At 37.4% G+C, this 17,959-nt stretch overlaps 3 protein-coding genes, 1 long non-coding RNA gene, 1 other non-coding gene and 1 pseudogene across 7 annotated transcripts in view; 5 read left to right on the forward strand and 1 right to left on the reverse strand.

The window, feature by feature from the left end:
• The window catches only part of LOC137729348 (disease resistance-like protein DSC1), a 96,645-nt gene that overhangs the window by 11,537 nt on the left and 67,149 nt on the right, over positions 1–17,959 (forward strand). The gene's annotated exons all lie outside the window — the stretch shown is intronic.
• LOC137728282 (TMV resistance protein N-like) overlaps positions 953–17,959 on the forward strand; it is a 34,160-nt gene continuing 17,153 nt past the window's right edge. Inside the window, exon 1 of the mRNA XM_088677930.1 lies at positions 953–1,005. Coding sequence (XP_088534056.1) covers positions 997–1,005 — 9 coding nt within the window. The 5' untranslated portion in view covers positions 953–996. The remainder of the gene's footprint in view (positions 1,006–17,959) is intronic.
• On the forward strand, positions 997–5,218 carry LOC137727739 (disease resistance protein Roq1-like). The gene is made up of 4 exons (XM_088677931.1): positions 997–1,529; positions 3,066–4,167; positions 4,370–4,660; positions 4,758–5,218. Exons 1-2 carry the CDS (start codon positions 997–999, stop codon positions 3,679–3,681), a joined length of 1,149 nt encoding a protein of 382 aa, XP_088534057.1. The 3' UTR covers positions 3,682–4,167; positions 4,370–4,660; positions 4,758–5,218.
• LOC137727741 (uncharacterized) lies at positions 10,928–17,325 on the forward strand. The gene is made up of 5 exons (XR_011067847.2): positions 10,928–11,290; positions 11,432–11,499; positions 11,595–11,697; positions 12,080–12,163; positions 16,677–17,325. It is a non-coding gene; the product is annotated as an uncharacterized LOC137727741 (long non-coding RNA).
• Positions 12,235–13,673, reverse strand: LOC137728305 (uncharacterized; annotated as a pseudogene).
• LOC137730380 (small nucleolar RNA R71) lies at positions 17,324–17,431 on the forward strand. The gene has a single exon (XR_011068140.2). It is a non-coding gene; the product is annotated as a small nucleolar RNA R71 (small nucleolar RNA).

A 17,959-nucleotide genomic window follows, 5' to 3' on the forward strand; every position in this document is an offset into this window, starting at 1 on the left:
GACGGCCAGCACACCCTGATCTCGGTCGGGGTGTGTCAAAAGGTAAGTGATTTAAAATTTCTAAAATTATTGAGTTCAAATTTATACCATCTGGTTTTATTTTGTACAATTAGAAGAAAGTTTCATATTCTGTTTAGGTTTTATTATACTCAAATTGAAATTTTAATTTTAGTAGTTTGTTTGCATTTAATGTTATATGTGTTGTTTTAATATGCGTGTTGCATCTTTGTTAATTTTTTTCCTTTTTTCCCAATTTGTTTGCAGTTGTTTGTTTTTCAATTGGTCATAACAATTTGTTTGCAATATGTCTAAAAGATCTATAAATTTAAAGCTTATGGATTATGATGTTGGATTTCAGAGTTGACCCTTTCACGAAAATTATAAAACTTGTCATTATGAGTGAATGAATTTATTTATTTATTTTTCATTTTTGTTTCTTTTAATTAAGCATATTTAAAAGAAAATTTTTAAGCAGTAGCATTATCAAATATTTTTTGGTTGACTAATCCTTGTCTCTTCAAATTTAATTTTTGTCCTCTCTGGAGTGTTTGTAACTTTGTGCACATGCTCAGTAAGAACTATGAAACTTCCTCGCATCAGGAGGAGGAGGAGGTGGGGGTTCATTCTTAACTTTACACCTCTTTCTTTCACTTTTCTTCTGTTTGAATGCACACAATTTCTACGCCGAATGTGCTGATGAGCAATTTCGTCTTTTTATTTTTTATGGTTTCTTTTTGGTCTAATCTTTTTTGATAATTTCCTCGATCGTCTATATTTTATTGAAAGATGCCTTACAGAGTGCTGCGGACAAAATTTTCTTTTAATAGTTGCATTATCAAAAAAAATTTAGGCGACTAATCCTTGTCTATCTAAATTTTGAATTTTTGTCCTCCCTGGCATTTGTAACTTAGTCCACATAATAAAGTACAATTTTTTATTTCGTTGTACTAAAATCTGATCTAGTTTCATTCTCTTATCTTTCTAAGAGATAGAGAGATGGAGGTGATTGGGACTTCTTCTTCTGGTGCTGCTGATTCTGTTACTGCTGTTGATGATGTTACTATCCCCCCTCTTCGAGAAAAGTATGATGTGTTTATTAGTTTCAGAGGTGAGGACACCCGTCTTACTTTTACCAGCCATCTTCATGCTGCCTTGCGTGGCAAGAAAATCGAAACCTACATGGACTACAGGCTGGAGAGAGGAGACGAAATTCGACCCGCCCTACGAGAAGCAATAGAGAAATCAAGGCTTTCGGTGATCATTTTCTCCAAAAACTATGCGTCTTCCACATGGTGCTTGATTGAACTTGTGCATATACTCAAATGCAAAAAGAAAAATGGCCAGATGGTTGTACCCATTTTTTATGACATCAGTCCATCAGAAGTGCGAAAACAAGAGGGGAGTTATGCAGATGCATTTGCTGAACTTGAAAATCGTTTCAAGGACCGTATGGATAAGGTGATCGAGTGGAAAGCTGCTTTGGTGGAAGCAACCAGTTTATCTGGGTTTGATTATTCAAACAAAAAAGGGTAACTAACTTTGTAACTTGCATCAATTTCTACTTGTGATTATTTCTTTTCAAATTTTATTTTTATTGTTTATAGGAAAGGATATTCATTACATAGACTTCAAATTTTTATTAGGTAAATTGAACCTTATTCATAATCAATACAAATATAACACTGAGAAACACAAATTAACCATATTTGACATAAAATTCTAAACCATGACCAATCCACCAAACTTACACAACATGAAATTTACCCTATTTGTTTCCCTCCAATACTTCACTGTACTAACGTGTGTCTACCTTACCGAAAACCCCATCACAAAAACATCATTTTTCGAAAATGAATCACCACATCACCAAGCAAACTGTTATTCAAATGAAAAAACTACTTAATACCATAACCATAAACCACTCAATATAATCATTAACTAAACCAACACCACATTCAACATTCATAAAATAAAAAATAAAATAAAAAACATAAAAAAAGGGGTCAAATTGAACACCTTTAAACCACAAAATCGAAAACAAGTTACAACAAACCATATAATTAGTGAGTGCAGGCTTTCCGGCATTCGGGACACCAATTATGCCAACAGGCAATGCCTTTTGGTCCTCCGCCTTCACCATTTCCTCCTCAGCCCCTGATTGCTCATCATCAGCATGCTCCAATGCCGCCTCTAGAAGCGCCCTTGCGATAACCAAGCTAATAAGCATAAGTTCAAACTTAATCCACTCTTTAAATTCATCCTTACTAAGTAACGTGAACGCTGATAAGTAACGTGAACGTTGATAAACTTTCAGCACATAATAATAATAATAATAATAATAATAATAATAATAATAATAATAATAATAATAATATTAAAATTAATATTATTAATAAGAATAAGAATTAAGGCCATCGTTGCCTTGTATACTTGTATAAACACAATACACAGCTTATCCCAGCTGAAGCAGAACTTGTAATTCATGCGAACTTTCTCGCTAAGCAAACAAATGGGTGTGCGAATTAGCTCAAATCCAGAACAATTAACAGTGAAATGAACAGTGCCAGAAGCTGAAATGAGCAAAGAATGCGTGAAACTTTGAGATTGAGCAGGGTGGAGTGGGGGGTTTTACCTTGTTCGCATACAGAGGGACTAAATCTCTTTCCTTGATGAACAAATCTTGATCTATAGTTGAAAGTTTCACTGCTTGCGCTGCTGCTACTAAATCGGCTTCTACTCTTTCTAATTCCTTATTCTCCTAATCGCAATCTCGGTTTTGAAATTGCCATAGCACGTAAAGAGGAACAATGATGTCCAAGAGAGGAAGCGACACCTGAGGAAAGCAATCTCAGATGACCAACACGTGGGAAAATTTGATAACAGCTGGGCCAAAGGGCATATTAGTAATTCTACTATGCAAAAATAAAAAAACACAAAGGAAATGAACCAGTGCAAGGCAAAAACATCAACACACTGCGTGAACAGTGTCTTTGAACTGGGTTTACTATACTAGTTAAAGCATTACTTACTATATATCGCTTATCATTTGTAATCCTATTTTGCAGGACGGAGGCTGATTTCATTAAGGAAGTTGTGAAAGATATTTCAACGAAATTGAAACGTGAAACCTTATGTGATTTAAAGGGCATGGTTGGAATTGAAAGCCGCATCGAGCAAGTTGAATCGTTATTAAGCACTAATGATTGGCAAGGTGTTTGCACTGTAGGCATTTGGGGTATGGGTGGCATTGGAAAGACCACCCTTGCTAAGGCTGTGTTCAACAGACTCTCTTCTAAGTTCGAAGCTTCTTGTCTTCTTAACAATGTTAGGGAGAAGGCAGAGCAAACAGACGGAGTCGTTCAATTGCAAAAAACACTTCTTAGAGAGATCTTAAAGGAAGAAGATCTCTCCATAGATGAGAAGAATGTTAAAGAAAGGCTCGGCCGTACAAAGGTTCTCATTGTTTTGGATGATGTTAGTGACTGGAGGCAAATAAAAGATCTAGTTGGAGACTACGAAGATGGAAGTAGAATCATCGTAACAAGTAGAGAACGGAGCGTACTCATGAAAGCTGTTAGTGATGAAAAATATATATATGAGGTTCAGAAAATAAAAACTTATGACGTTCTTCGGCTCTTTCAACTTCATGCTTTCAAGGATAACTCTCCTAGAGAAGAATAGACAGAGTTGTCGGAAAGGGTGGTACAATATGCTGGAGGCATTCCACTGGCTCTTGAAGTTTTGGGTTCCTTATTCTTTGAATGTGAGAGCAAAGAAGACTGGGAAGGTGTATTGAGCACACTGAGAAATTATCCCAATGAAGAAATTCAAAATACGTTGAGAGTAAGCTATAATAGTTTACCAAGAAGTGCGCAGGAGGTATTTCTTGATATAGCATGCTTTTACAAAGGGGATAATATTGAAGATGTAAAAAAGATGGTAGACTTTGGCCAATGGCATGGTGGTTCATGTGCGGCAGATGGAATTAGAGTTCTCCGTGATAGGTCTCTCATATCGATTGCTTCGGAATGGGAAACCATAGATATACATGATTTGGTACAAGAAATGGGTTGGTCAATTGTTCGCGAACAATGTATTGAAGAGCCCGGAAGACGCAGTAGGTTGTTCACTAATGAGGATATCTATCATGTATTGAAAAATAATACGGTAAGAGCTGCAAGTGGATTCACAATTTTTTTAAACAATAAAGAAAAGAAATAGATCGATAAAATACTGTGTACTTGCTATGAGAAGACAGCTAGAGAAAACTCATTTACAAAAAATAAGTCATATTCCTACAGATGTAGTTTTGATTAAATTTTGTTGTGTGTTAGTGTGTTCACATTTGTACTTTGCTGTTGGTTGTCAGGGAACTGTAGAGGTTCAAGCCATATTCTTTGACTGGTCAGGGAATGAAGAGAAAAACTTGGATCGTGCAGACTTCAAAAAGATGTGTAATATGAGATTGCTCAGTGTTACTTCTTGGCAGTGGTGGGAGGGCAAAATAAACCTTAAAACTCTCTTTCTTCCCAATTCTCTTCGTTATCTTTTCTGGAGGCAATATCCTTTGAAATCTTTGCCCCCAGAATTTTCTCTCGAAAAACTTGTTGAGCTTCATATGCCCAACAGCGACGTCACGCAACTTTGGGATGGAGGGCAGGTATATGTGCTTGTTATAGTTTTTTTGTGTAAGATGTAGTGTAGAAACTTATGCAGCCTAAGTTGTTAATTCTTACCTTCTCTTTAATTTGTTACAGAATCCTATCAACTTAAAAGTGCTCAATCTTCGTTCCTGCTTATGTCTGACTGCACTTCCAAATCTCTTGGGGAGTCCAAATATCGAGCACATGGATCTTTCTGGATGTGAAAGTTTGGTTGAAATTCTTGAGTCTTAAAAATCTTGACAAACTTACTTATCTTGATCTTTCATGGTGCAAGCGTCTGGACTATCTTCCAGAGATGCCAGACAATATTGAATTCTTAAGATTACAAGGCAGTGGCATAAAGGAGTTGCCATCATCAGTTTGGTCTCATGAAAAAATTTCTTCCTTGGATATGACATCTTGTAGAAAACTTAAGAAACTTCCAAGCAGCAGTTGCAAGCTGAAAGTCTCTGGTGCTTTTAGTCTAGAGTACTGCTCCTCTCTTGAAAAGTTTTGGGAGCTTCCTAGCTAGGGGTATTGGTGAATTAGATTTGTCTCACACAACATTTAAAGTATGGCTTAACCGTGATCATAGAAATACGAGGGGATAGGAAGGGTATGGGATGGGGAGGGCTGACAATTCAAGTCCTTAATATTGTAAGAAACTTGAGTTATTTTCAAAATGTGAAAAGAAAATACATTCCCACGAGAGAATAATCTTTCTTACAGGAAAAGAATAAATCCTATGTTAGAAAGGTACAAAGCTGGAGTATTTGCCAGACAAAATTGTGGGCATTCTTTTTTTATTCTTCTTTTTATTCATAGAAAATTGTTGCTTATTTAATTTATGGAAATTATTTTTAAAGCCGAGTAAAGAAGAATGGGATACAAAACCTATTGAGCGTGAAAATTTTAAGCATTGAAGAAGCAGAAGAGGAAAGATTTAGACTTAAAAAACTCAAAGGGTTGCAAAATGTGGTGTCTTCCTTTCTCCTCTTTTTCTTTTGCTGTTTGGTACTTTTCTAGGTGATGGGTTGGTTTCGAATTTCTGAGTTTAAAGCAGATCAATTTTTATATCTTGGGTCAATATTAATTTTGAATTTGATTTGAGGTTGTATTTTGGGTCAATGTTGATTTTGAATTTCAGTTTGAAGCTCGATTTTTCTTGGGATAATCTGAATAGGAACGATCAGCCTAGAACTGCATTAGTTTCTTTACTGAATGGAACAATAATTTTAAATATCTAGATAATTGATGTCTTGTTTTTTAATAATTTGCAATTGGGGTATGCTATCCACACATCTCATTTTACTTCTCACACATCCCTTGATTATTTTTATCCGTCGATCTTCTTCAATTTTTAGTAGCAGAAGTTTGATTCTTTTGGTCGTTTTGCAGTTGGATAATTACACTACACAACTTGAGTAGATGAAGAATATGAGCCAGCATGAATATGTTGCACATCTGCGATGGTAGCCATTTTGATTTGTTAAAATAATATAGTTCATAGGAGAATTTGGTATATGAATTAACATATGATTTCTTATCGTTGCATATACTCGGTTGCGAGAGTCTGGTCGGTGACTGGCTCAACGAGTCCAAGAATTATAAATTTGAAAATGCAATTATTTATTAATTTTTGAGTATTTAGTTTACTGGCAAAGCAATGGATGTAGGTTTGTGTTTCTATGAGTTAGATTTTTGAGGGTAAGAATTCAAAAGTGGATACTTTTTTAGTTATTTGGTGAATTGAGTTTTTGTAGTTTGAGGAGAATTTGGAGCAGCAGCCACATCTGAAGGAGCTGGTGCAGTGCTACGCAGCAGACTGGGTGAAGGATGACAAGTATGGTCACTACGAGAGTGTTGGACCACCCTCATTCCAGAACCAGATTTATGAGGGTCCTGACGCAATTGAAACCGGTACTTAACCCCCTTCTTTCGGTCTTCCAGTCTTTTGCTTACTCGAGCATGCAGATATGGTGGTGCATTTGGGTTTATGTACCAGAAGGCTCTTAAGTTTGTAAATTAAGCTATGTTCACTTGGTTTCTCTGCTGGATTGCCATGGATGAAGAGTATGACGTCATAGTTCTGGAGACAGTTCTTAAGGAATACATTTCTCAACAATTTCTTATTCATTTTCAATTTCACCTTTCTTTCTTAAAGTCCTCCACTAGGGGTAATTATAATTTTTTCTTCGCTTTTGAATGCACACAAATTCTACGCCGAAAGTGCTTTAGCAATTTCGCCTTTATATTTTTATGTTTTTTTTTTTTCACTTTGATGATTTTCCTGGATCACCTTTTTCAAAGTCCTCCACTAGTGATAAATTATAACCTTCTCTTTCCGTTTGAATGCACGTAGTTTCCGCACCCAAAGTGCTTTAACAATTTCGTCTTCATATTTTTTGTTTTTCTTTTGGGTCTAATCTCTGCTGATCTTCCTTGGATCCTCGTTTGTGCCTATATTTTATTGAAAGATACCTTACAGGAAGTGCTTTGGACAAATTTTCTTTTTAATTTTCACTTTTTGTCCTCCTGGCGTGTTTGTAACTTTTTGCGCAGATTCGATAAGAAGTAGTACAATTTCAATTTTTCTGCACTAAAATCTGATCTAGTCTCAGGTGCAACTATAGTTCAAATTCGCTCTTTGCTCTCTGTAATCAAATATTCGCTTCGATCGCTTCATTCTCTTCTCAGAGAGATAGAGTTGATTGGGTTCATTCAAGTTTTCAACATCGTCGTCATCGCCATCGGGACTCTATTGTACATGTGCTGCAGATCATTGACATTTTCTTCCTCGACTTTTTCTTCTGGTGCTGCTGATGCTGCTGTTGATGATAACGATGATGATGTTGATATCCCCCCTCTTCGAGAAAAGTATGATGTGTTTATTAGTTTCAGAGGTGAGGACACCTGCAAAACTTTTACCAGCCACCTTCTTGCTGCCTTACTTCGCAAGAAATTCGAAACCTACATAGACTACAAGCTGAAGAAAGGAGACGAAATAGGACCTGCCCTACTAGAAGCAATCGAGAAATCAAGGCTTTCGGTGATCATTTTCTCCAAAAACTATGCGTCTTCAACATGGTGTTTGATTGAGCTTGTGCATATACTCAAATGCAAAAAGAAATATGGTCATATGGTTGTACCTGTTTTTTACGACATCAATCCATCAGATGTGCGAAAACAAAAGGGGAGTTATGCAGATGCATTTGCTGAGCTGGAAAAAGGGGACAGTATGGGCAAGGTGCGCAAGTGGAGGAAAGCTTTGAGGACTGCAGCCAATCTTTCTGGGTTTGATAATTTAAACAAAAAAGGGTAACTAACTTTGAACTTGTATCAATTTCTACTTGTGACTATTTCTTTTCAAATTTTTATTTTTAGTTTTTATAAGAATCATTATATAGACTTCAACTGTCTTTTCAAATTTCTACCTGTGACCATCTTCAATTCTTGGATTAAAACTACTTTCAGAATTGCAACCAATCCTTTTGGATTTGATTCTTCAAACAAAAAAGGTTATCAGTTGAATTGCATACTCTCTGCCGTCAAAAATCCGGAAATCCTTGGCCTTTAGAGTCGAAAACACACAACCTCCTGCCGCTGCCTGGCTAGACCTAAAATTCCTGAAATTCCAACCTCTGAATTCCCCAAAATTCTGACCCCGGAAACTCCGTCACTCCTTCCTCCCCTCTTCCTATCAAGATTATTGCACGCCCTTCATGCAGAAGAAAACCCACAGATATTACCCCCAAATTCTTCAGAATTACACCAATATTTCACCCAACTGTTCAGTTTGGCCAGATCCACATCGGATCATGCCTGCATCTGTTCAATTTTACCAAACACCAACTGCTTTGTTTTACCTTTATTTATTCTTACGGCACAACAGAAGCAGTTTTTTAAAAAAGCCTACCAAGCAGTTTTTTAAAAAAGCCTACCAAACTAGCCTTTAAACAATCCTTATAGATAGTGAAGGCATTACTTATTGTTTCCCATTCATACTAATATATTAATATTTTTCAGGACTGATGCCGATTTCATTGAGGAAGTAGTGGAAGATATTTCAACGAAATTGAAACGTGAAACATCATATGATTTAAAGGGCATGTTTGGAATTGAAAGGCGCATCGAGCTTCCTCCTGGTCCAAGGTCTTAGAATAAAACTAGAAAACCTAAAAACTTGAAATAAAATAGGAAACATAATCCTAAATTAACTTGGTAAATTCGCCTAGAAATCTGTACCGCCACGTTTTGCACCCAAATCAACTCCAAAACTGACCCAAAGTAGCTGGATTTAAAGTTTGAACTATTCTGAACACTTCTCCAGAAGGCCACGAACCCATATGAGGTCATCTTGGGCTCCAAAAAACGCAAGTTAAACCCAGAAACGTCACTTTCCAGTAACGCGCACTGTTTCTTTATTTAAACGCCAGAAAATAACCGCTTGGTAGAAAAATCCCAAATTTTGATACGAATAAGACAAGAGACACGAATGTCCTCGAATTTGAATCACTCTAAAATTCGTCCGTTTGACCATGTTTTTCTCTAAAGGAAGTCGAATATCCTATATTGAAAATATAAATCAGCGTATCAAAATTCTACCAAAATATTACCAAATTAATACTAAGAAAAAGGTAAAATATATAATATAATATTGACTCATCAAAATACCCCCAAACTTAGCTTTTTGCTTGTCCTCAAGCAAAACAAAACTAAAAAAAAAACAAAAATAAAAACTAACAAACTAAAAACTTAACTAAAACTAAATGACAAAATTATTCACCTTCAAAGTTGCAATCCATAGAAAACATTAAAAATCAAAACATCTTTTCAAAAGTTCCAACTAATCCCACTACAGAGTCTAAGCCACTTAGAATCAATTAGAAAAGAATTCATGAACTTCCTTTGATGTAAAGTGAACCAACATGGCTAAGGAGACTCGACTAAAACCCTTACTTCTTGTCCTTTTTATTCCACACGTACTAACTTTACATTTTTTTTTTACTTTTTTCGAATTTTCTTCTCTTTCCTTTTTTTTTTTTTTTTTGTTTGTTTGTTTGTAACAGTAGTGGTCGTGCAATGTCAGTTCACTTAAGCTTTCGATCCAACCCATGTAGCGAGCTTTAGGTCAATGACTCCCAACCCACTAGGGCTTTAGGGCACTAGGTGTAGAACACCCCTAAGGACTTATTAACCCGAGCTGAAAAGGTTACAAAACCAACTAACCACCCTGCCCCATGCCAAGACTCTACCGTTTGACGCGAGAATCACTGCTGATTAGGCATGACTGGCCCGGTTACTAGGCAAAGCCTCAAGTGGAACAATTATTACTTTATTCATAACAAGAACTAGCTCTACTTGAAACAAAAATTAAAAATAAACTTAGACTAAAAGTAAGTGTTTCAATCTCACTCCCCACAAACCATGTTGATGTTAATGTGCAAATTTTCAAAGTATAACCCATGAATTAGTGTCTAAGCAACGATAAATAGAAAAGACTCTACTGTGAGATTAATCTTCACCATGTCCATTTGTTCTAACGTTTAAAATCATATATGGATATTAACTTAAAAACGAAAAAAATTTAACATGACTTAAAAAATAAAAATCTAACAATTCTCTTTCCTACCCCCAAACTTAAATCACACATTGTCCTCAAGGTGTGGAAAATAAATGCAACAAAGAAAAAACCTTACAAAGAAAATTAAATATTAAAACGAAATCTAACTAAACCTAACAATAATTAAAAGATAGTAAAGAAAAATAACAACAAAACGAAAAGAAAAGTGACAAAATAAATAATAAAGAACGAAAAGAAAAGAAAAGAATGCACCTGGTTTGAAAAACAGCCCACGCTGGGCATTTGACAAGGGGCCTGATGCAAACTGCGAAGAAACATAGAGCATGACTGGCAGCCCTAGGAACCAAAAGAAACTGGACCCTGAAATGACCCATGCACAGATTTGAAAAAGCAGCCCACATCGTGCACACATGCACCTCACACGCGCACCAAATCCCCAGCACCGGCTTGTGAAAAGCATTGGATTCCCTACGCCTCGAGCCGAGTTCCAAACGGTTCACCCTCTCTTTAATTCAAAACACTCATGTCAGAACAAACATGGGAAACACCAGCCTTGGACACGTGGCAAACATCAGTGCATTGCATCCTTAGAATTCCAAATGAAAGGTCAGATCTCTCTCTCATTTCTGAAACAACCCTATCACACATTATTTCAAAAACCGAAAGAGGCTCTTCATTTCTCTCATCCATTTGTCTCCAATGGAGAACCGTAACTGCGCCTTTATCCCAATTCAACAACAATGTGGTACTGTGCTCTCTCTCAACCTCGCACAACCTAGCCTTCATCCTTGTGCTTCCTTGCCATGTGCTCCAGTGCTCTCGAGTTCGGTCCTGGAAATTATCACCCTCGCAGGATCTTGGCAGCGAAACCCCAAAACCCAAAGGTAAACAGCTCGCCTCTCGGTAATGTCTTCCATGGTGCATATTTGCATGGGAAAACCACATACTAACACATGCATGAGTTTGTTCTTATGAGAATACTCGAATCGACAACAAGAGACGCACCAACACCCAAAAGTTCACAAAACTATGGCTGAGCATCTTGGATTCATCCACTCCATAGGTAACACACATTCATCCCCAAAGTGCAGTTCTGATGTTAATTACCAAGTTGCACGTCCATCATTTATGTTGGAGACCAAAAGACGACGGAATCGAAAATCCATTCAATCTCTGAGTTAAAATGTGTGTAAACTGCTCACAGATCTGTCGCCTGAAAGGTAGAAATCGGGAGTAGATCATCTCAAACCCTCAAATCTGAGCATAAGAAAGGTAAAAACGCATGTCGTGAAATGCTGAGCTCCATATGGCCTAGCATGGTTCAATGTCAATGTGTAACTCAAATGTTTGTCTCTCTATGCATGTAGGTGGTTCGGATCGAGTGGCAATCCGAGACGAAGAATGCTCAAGCTGCAGAGCGACCGAGTCAAAAAGGAAACATTAACTGTCAAGCTCCTAGAACTGGAACAAGTATAAAACGCATCATTCTGTTCTTATTTTGCTCAACATGTATGCCTTCAACGCATTTTTTTTTTCTGTGATATTCTGGGATACGTGTACAACTGATAATGAGAACTTGTAAATGCTAAAAACAATAAAATGTGGATCTGAATGTTGATGATGACACCGGAATGTAGATACCTTCTCCCTGTGATAGAACTTCATGAAAATCTGAGAACCCCGAAACATATGTATGAACCATGTGGACTCGAACTGTGTTGAGGACAAAGAAAGAACTACCCCCAAACTTAAATAATGGCATCCTTGAATGTAAAAGAGAGATCCCAAAGAGTAATGGTTGATATACGGACTATTTCCACTGGAACTCATACGCTGGAGTGTTCTGCTGCAGGAAAATACCCCAGATCGGTAAAGGAAACTGGATGACAAAACTATTGGCATACACTGAAGAATGGCCACTTAACAAAATTGAGAGGTATAACATTTTGTTTCTGCAATGTAAATCACAGATATGGTTGTTGTTGAGGATCTTGTTTACTGTCTTGTTTGCTGTCTGCAAAAACCAAGCATGAAAATCAGAGATAGAATGTAGAAAATACTATCGATAAACGAAAATAAAACAAATAAAAGAATTTATTTATATATATATAGTTTTTTTTTCTGTAAAGAAATGACAACCTAAGAAATTAAATGCATCGAGAAATTGGAAGTAATAAAGATGAAAGAAGATAAAGAAAAAGTTAGAGAATTGGATTGCCTCCCAATAAGCGCTTTATTCAATATCTGTAGCTAGACAAAACAGAAGCCCAGTGATTAAGTTGCTGGATCCTTCAGAGTCATTGACTCACAGACACTGTCAAAGGGTGACTCCAAGTATGGTTTCAGCCTGTGACCATTCACCTTAAATGTGTTACCATTAAGCTCGTTTGTAATATCAACAGCCCCATGAAGATAAACCTTAGTAACTGAATAAGGCCCATTCCAACGAGATTTTAATTTCCCTGGAAATAACTTTAATCGGGAGCTGAATAACAACACTCTCTGCCCTGGTTGGAAATCTTTTCTAAGAATTTTTTTGTCATGAAAGGCTTTTGTTTTGTCTTTGTATATGCGTGCATTGTCATAAGCATCATTACGAATTTCCTCAAGCTTATTGAGCTGCAGCTTACATTTTTCCCCTGCTAAATCGTAAGCAAAATTCAACTCCTTAATAGCCCAAAATGCCTTATGTTCTAGCTCCATAGGTAAATGACAAGCCTTGCCATACACAAGCCGAAGCGAGGACATCCCAATCGGAGTTTTAAAAGCTGTTCTGTAGGCCCAAAGTGCATCATTTAATTTCAAACTCCAGTCTTTGCGAGTGGAGCCAACTGTTTTCTCCAAAATACGTTTTATTTCCTTGTTTGAAACTTCAACCTACCCTGATGTTTGTGAATGATAAGGAGTGGCAACACGATGAGTTATCCCATATTTTGCAAGCAACGCAGCAAATTGTTTATTAATAAAATGCTTTCCCCCATCACTAAGTATAACTCGCGGGATTCCAAACCGTGGAAAAATAACCCCTTGGAGGAATTTTAGAACCATTAATCCTTGATTAGTTGGTGTTGAAATTGCCTCGACCCACTTAGAAACATACTCAACAGCCACTAAAATATACTGATTGCCATGTGATGATGGGAATGGTCCCATAAAATCAATGCCCCCAAACATCAAATAGTTCAACAACCAAAATACCATGTTGTGGCATTTCATTCCTCTTGGATTGATTGTCCACTCGTTGACACTTATCACAAGCCTTGCACCATTTGTTTGCATCGTTGAAAATGGATGGCCAAAACAAACCACTTTGCAATATTTTTTCGGCTGTCCGCTTGGGCCCAAAATGTCCACCACATGCATAGTGATGGGTGAATTTCAATACACTTTCCTGCTCATTTTCAGGAATACAACGCCTTATAATCTGATCTGGACAATATTTGTATAAATAATGCTCATCCCAAAAATAATGTTTAACATCTGCTAAAAACTTCTTTTTCTACTGAAAAGAAAAATTAGGAAGTAACGCTCTTTATGCCAAATAATTCACCAAACCAGCAAACCATGGAGTATTATTGTGAACAGCGTAAAGTTGTTCATCTAGGAAGCTTTCACTCAGTGGGAGTGAATCTTCTTCAGCAGTAGTTGGAAGAACTAATCTGGATAAATGGTCAGCCACCACATTTTCACTACCCTTTTTATCTTTAATCTCCAAATCAAATTCTTGAAGCAAAAGAACCCGACGAAGTAATCTTGGCTTTGGCATCTTTCTTAGACAACAAATATTTAAAGGTAGCATGATCAGTATAAATAATCACCTTAGCTCCAACCAAATAAGACCAAAACTTCTCTAAAGCAAACATAACTGCCAACAATTCCTTCTCTGTGGTTGCACAGTTGAGTTGTGCATCATTAAGAGTACGGCTGGCATAATAGATGATGGGGAAACTTGCCTTTACGCTGCACTAAAACTGCACCAATGGCATAGTTCGAAGCATCACACATCAACTCAAACGGTAAGCTCCAATCCGGGGTTGCAATAATAGAGACTGAAGTTAAGAGTGTCTTCAACTTGTTGAAAGCCTCTAAACACTCCACATCAAAATTAAAAATTACATCCTTAGCCAATAAATTACACAAAGGACGACTAATCTTGGAGAAATCCTTGATGAATCGTCGATAAAAACCTGCATGCCCAAGAAATGATCACACTCTTAACTGTAGTAGGAGGGGGCAGTTTGGCAATAACATCAATCTTGGCCTTATCAACTTCTATTCCCTTCCTGGAAACTAAGTGGCCAAGAACAATACCTTGCTTAACCATAAAGTGGCATTTTTCCCAATTTAATACCAAATTTGTCTCCTCACACCGTTGTAGGACCAAAGACAAATTTTGCAAGTATTGATCAAACGAATCCCCAAATACTGAAAAATCATCCATAAATACTTCCACAATCTGCTCAACTAAACCAAAGAAAATACTCATCATACAACGTTGAAAAGTAGCTGGTGCATTACATAACCCAAACGGCATCCGTCTGTAAGCAAAAGGGCCAAAAGGGCAAGTAAATGTTGTTTTCTCCTGATCCTCCGGTGCAATTGGAATCTGATTGTAACCGGAATAACCATCTAAGAAACAATAAAATGCCCGACCAACCAATCTCTCCAACATTTGATCAATAAAAGGCAAAGGAAAGTGATCTTTTCTGATAGCTGAATTAAGCTTCCTATAATCAACACATATGCGCCAGCCAGTAGTTAAACGTGTAGGAATCAGCTCATTGTTATCATTCTTGACTACTGTAATTCCAGTACGCTTAAGCACAACCTGTGTAGGACTCACCCATTGACTGTCGGAAATTGGGTTAATCATACCGGCGTCAATAAGTTTCATTACTTCAGTTCGAACCACTTCATTCATGATTGGATTAAGGCGCCTTTGTGCATCAACTGTGGGTTTTATGCCTTCTTCCATCAGAATTCTTTGCATACAAATAGCTGGGCTGATTCCCTTGATATCTGCAATAGTCCACCCTAATGTATCCTGATACTTACGCAACACTCTAAGCAATTTCTCATCTTCAGAATGTGTCAAGTCGGCTGTAATAATAACAGGCAGCATCTGGGCAGCCCCTAAATACACATATTTCAAGTGTTCAGGCAAAGGTTTCAGCTCCAATTTTGGCGGCTGTAATTTGGACGGTTTTAATGGCTGTTTGGCTCCCCCAAACTTTCATAAACATGTCTCCATTTAGGCAAAAATTTAGGCACACTGTCTAGAGCTTGGACAAATTCTAGGATGTCTTCATCATGTGTTTCTACATCAAAGATCCCATATAGAACCTGCTGCAATGGATCTTTTATCGACTGAGTCATATAATTTGCATGAACACACCCATCCAAAACATCAACACGCATACAATCAAGCTTTTATGCTGGCTGTTTAGCTGCGTAAAATAAATTAAAAACCACTGATTGATCTTGGACCCTTAGTGTTAAAGTTCCCGCTTCCACATCAATTAATGTTCTTGCTGTTGCCATAAACGGTCTGCCCAAAATAATTGGAGTTTGTAAATCTTCATCCATGTCCAAAACAACGAAATCCACTGGCAAATAGAGATTGTCAACTTTGATGATCAAATCTTCAATGATTCCCCTTGGATTTGCAATTGACCGGTTAGCTAATTGTAGAATAACTGACGTAGGATTTAGCTCTCCTTGACCCAGCCGCTAAAAAACAGAATAGGGCATTAATTTAATACTTGCACCTAAATCAATTGAAGCACGTTTAAAATTAGAATTTCCAATAGTGCAAGAAATAGTGAAACTCCCTGGATCTTTCTTTTTCGGGGGCAGTTTGTGCAGTAAAACTGCACTGCATTGTCCAGTGAGAATCACTTTTTCATAGTCCACGAGCTTTCTCTCGTGTGTGCCTACATCCTTCAAAAATTTGGCATAAGATGGAATCTTCTGAATAGCATCCAACAATGGTAGATTAATCTGAACATTGGCTAATGTTTGCATGAAATCTCTTAATTGCTGATCTTTGAGTTGTGGTTTTAACCTTTCGGGATAGTGAAGAGGAGAATCATAAACACTCTCCGGTTTCTGTACAGGGGTAGGTTCTGGGCTGTTCAAATTCTGTCCAGAAAGGGATTCAGAAATTGTTTCTGCAGTTGCAGAAACTAGGCTGTTAATTTTTACAGCTTTGTCCTTGTCGTCAATTTTTTCTTTATCACAATTGTCGTAACTTTTTCCACTGCGCAAAGCTCTCACTGCATTGCAATCTGATGTACCTCTTGGATTAGGCACTGCTTGACTAGGAAACTTCCTTTTTTTCCCTTTTTGTAATATTACCCGCTAGCTGCCCAAATTGCCTCTCCAAATTAGTTATGGAGGCTTGCATATTCTGCATGTTTTGATTCATTGTCTGTTGTATCTTTTGCAAGTTCTGGTTGCTTTGCTCAATACTGATGCGAGTGGCATCTGCCAACTTGTCAATTGCAATTTCCCAAGAAGCTTTTGCTGGTGCGGCAGGTTGCTGGATTGGTGGTGGAAATGGAGGTTTAAGTTGCTGCTCACTACCCCATTTTAAATTTGGGTGACCTCGCCAACCCGGATTATAAAAATTTGAATAAACATCATTTCTTTTCCTTGGATAATTGTTGAATGCATTAACTTGTTCTGCAACAAAATCTGGATATGCATCTCTCTGTGGACAGCTCATAAAATCATGTGTGGGTTGGCTGCAAATTGCACAACATACTGCTACAGGTTGCTGGACAGCCACTTGCTGAACTGGTGCTGAAATTTTCTGCAATATCATGTCAAATTGTGCATCAAAATTCTCTATTTTTCTCTCAATCTTTTCAATTTGAGTAGATACATATAGAGACCCCATTGATATTTCAAAAACGCTCCTATTTTGTGTTTGATCCCCTGCCCATTGTTGAGATTTAGATGCCATGTTGTCAAACAATTGATAGGCTTCCTGTGCATTTTTAGTTGAATATGAACCTCCTGATGAGGCATGAACATGATTCTTAGTGTTTGAATTTAATCCTCTAAAGAATATCCCCATCCGTGTGTCTCCATCAATGCCTGCATGTGGACATTATCTGAACAGCTCCTTAAAACGCTCCCATGCCTTGTGAAACTCTTCATTAGGCTTTTGGGCAAAAGATAAAATTTGAGTCCTCATATCAAGAGTTTTTTAGGCTGGATAATATTTGTTAAGAAATTTGTCACTCATCTATGCCTAAGAAGTGATACTGGCAGATGGTAGTGTAAGCATCCATGTTCTTGCCTTATCTTTCAATGAATAAGGAAACAAACGAAGTTTGATTGACTTTGCATTAAACCCCTTCACTATAATATTTTTGCACCCCATTAAAAACTCTGTGATATGCATATTTGGATCCTCATGAGCTAATCCATGAAAAGTAGGCAAAATCTCCAACATGTGATGTTTTATCTCGAACACGTTGCCTTCCTCTTCTGGATAAACAATGCAACTAGGTAATTCATTAGGATGGGCTGCTAATGTATCTCTCAAAGGACGCCCGGCAGCTGGTATGGCAAAAGCCATGGAATCTTTGCTATTCAAAACCCCAGAAAACAGATTTTTCAGAAAAGTGTCCTCCAATGAGGGTTCCCACGCCAAAATCTGCTCCCTGTGCCTTTCTCGTAATATGCATTTCGGTTCTGGATTGAATCTTAACTGCTGCTAATT

Source organism: Pyrus communis, chromosome 10, assembly GCF_041283825.1.
Source record: "Pyrus communis isolate YQ-2024b chromosome 10, ASM4128382v1, whole genome shotgun sequence".
In the NCBI taxonomy this organism is placed as follows: Eukaryota; Viridiplantae; Streptophyta; class Magnoliopsida; order Rosales; family Rosaceae; genus Pyrus; species Pyrus communis.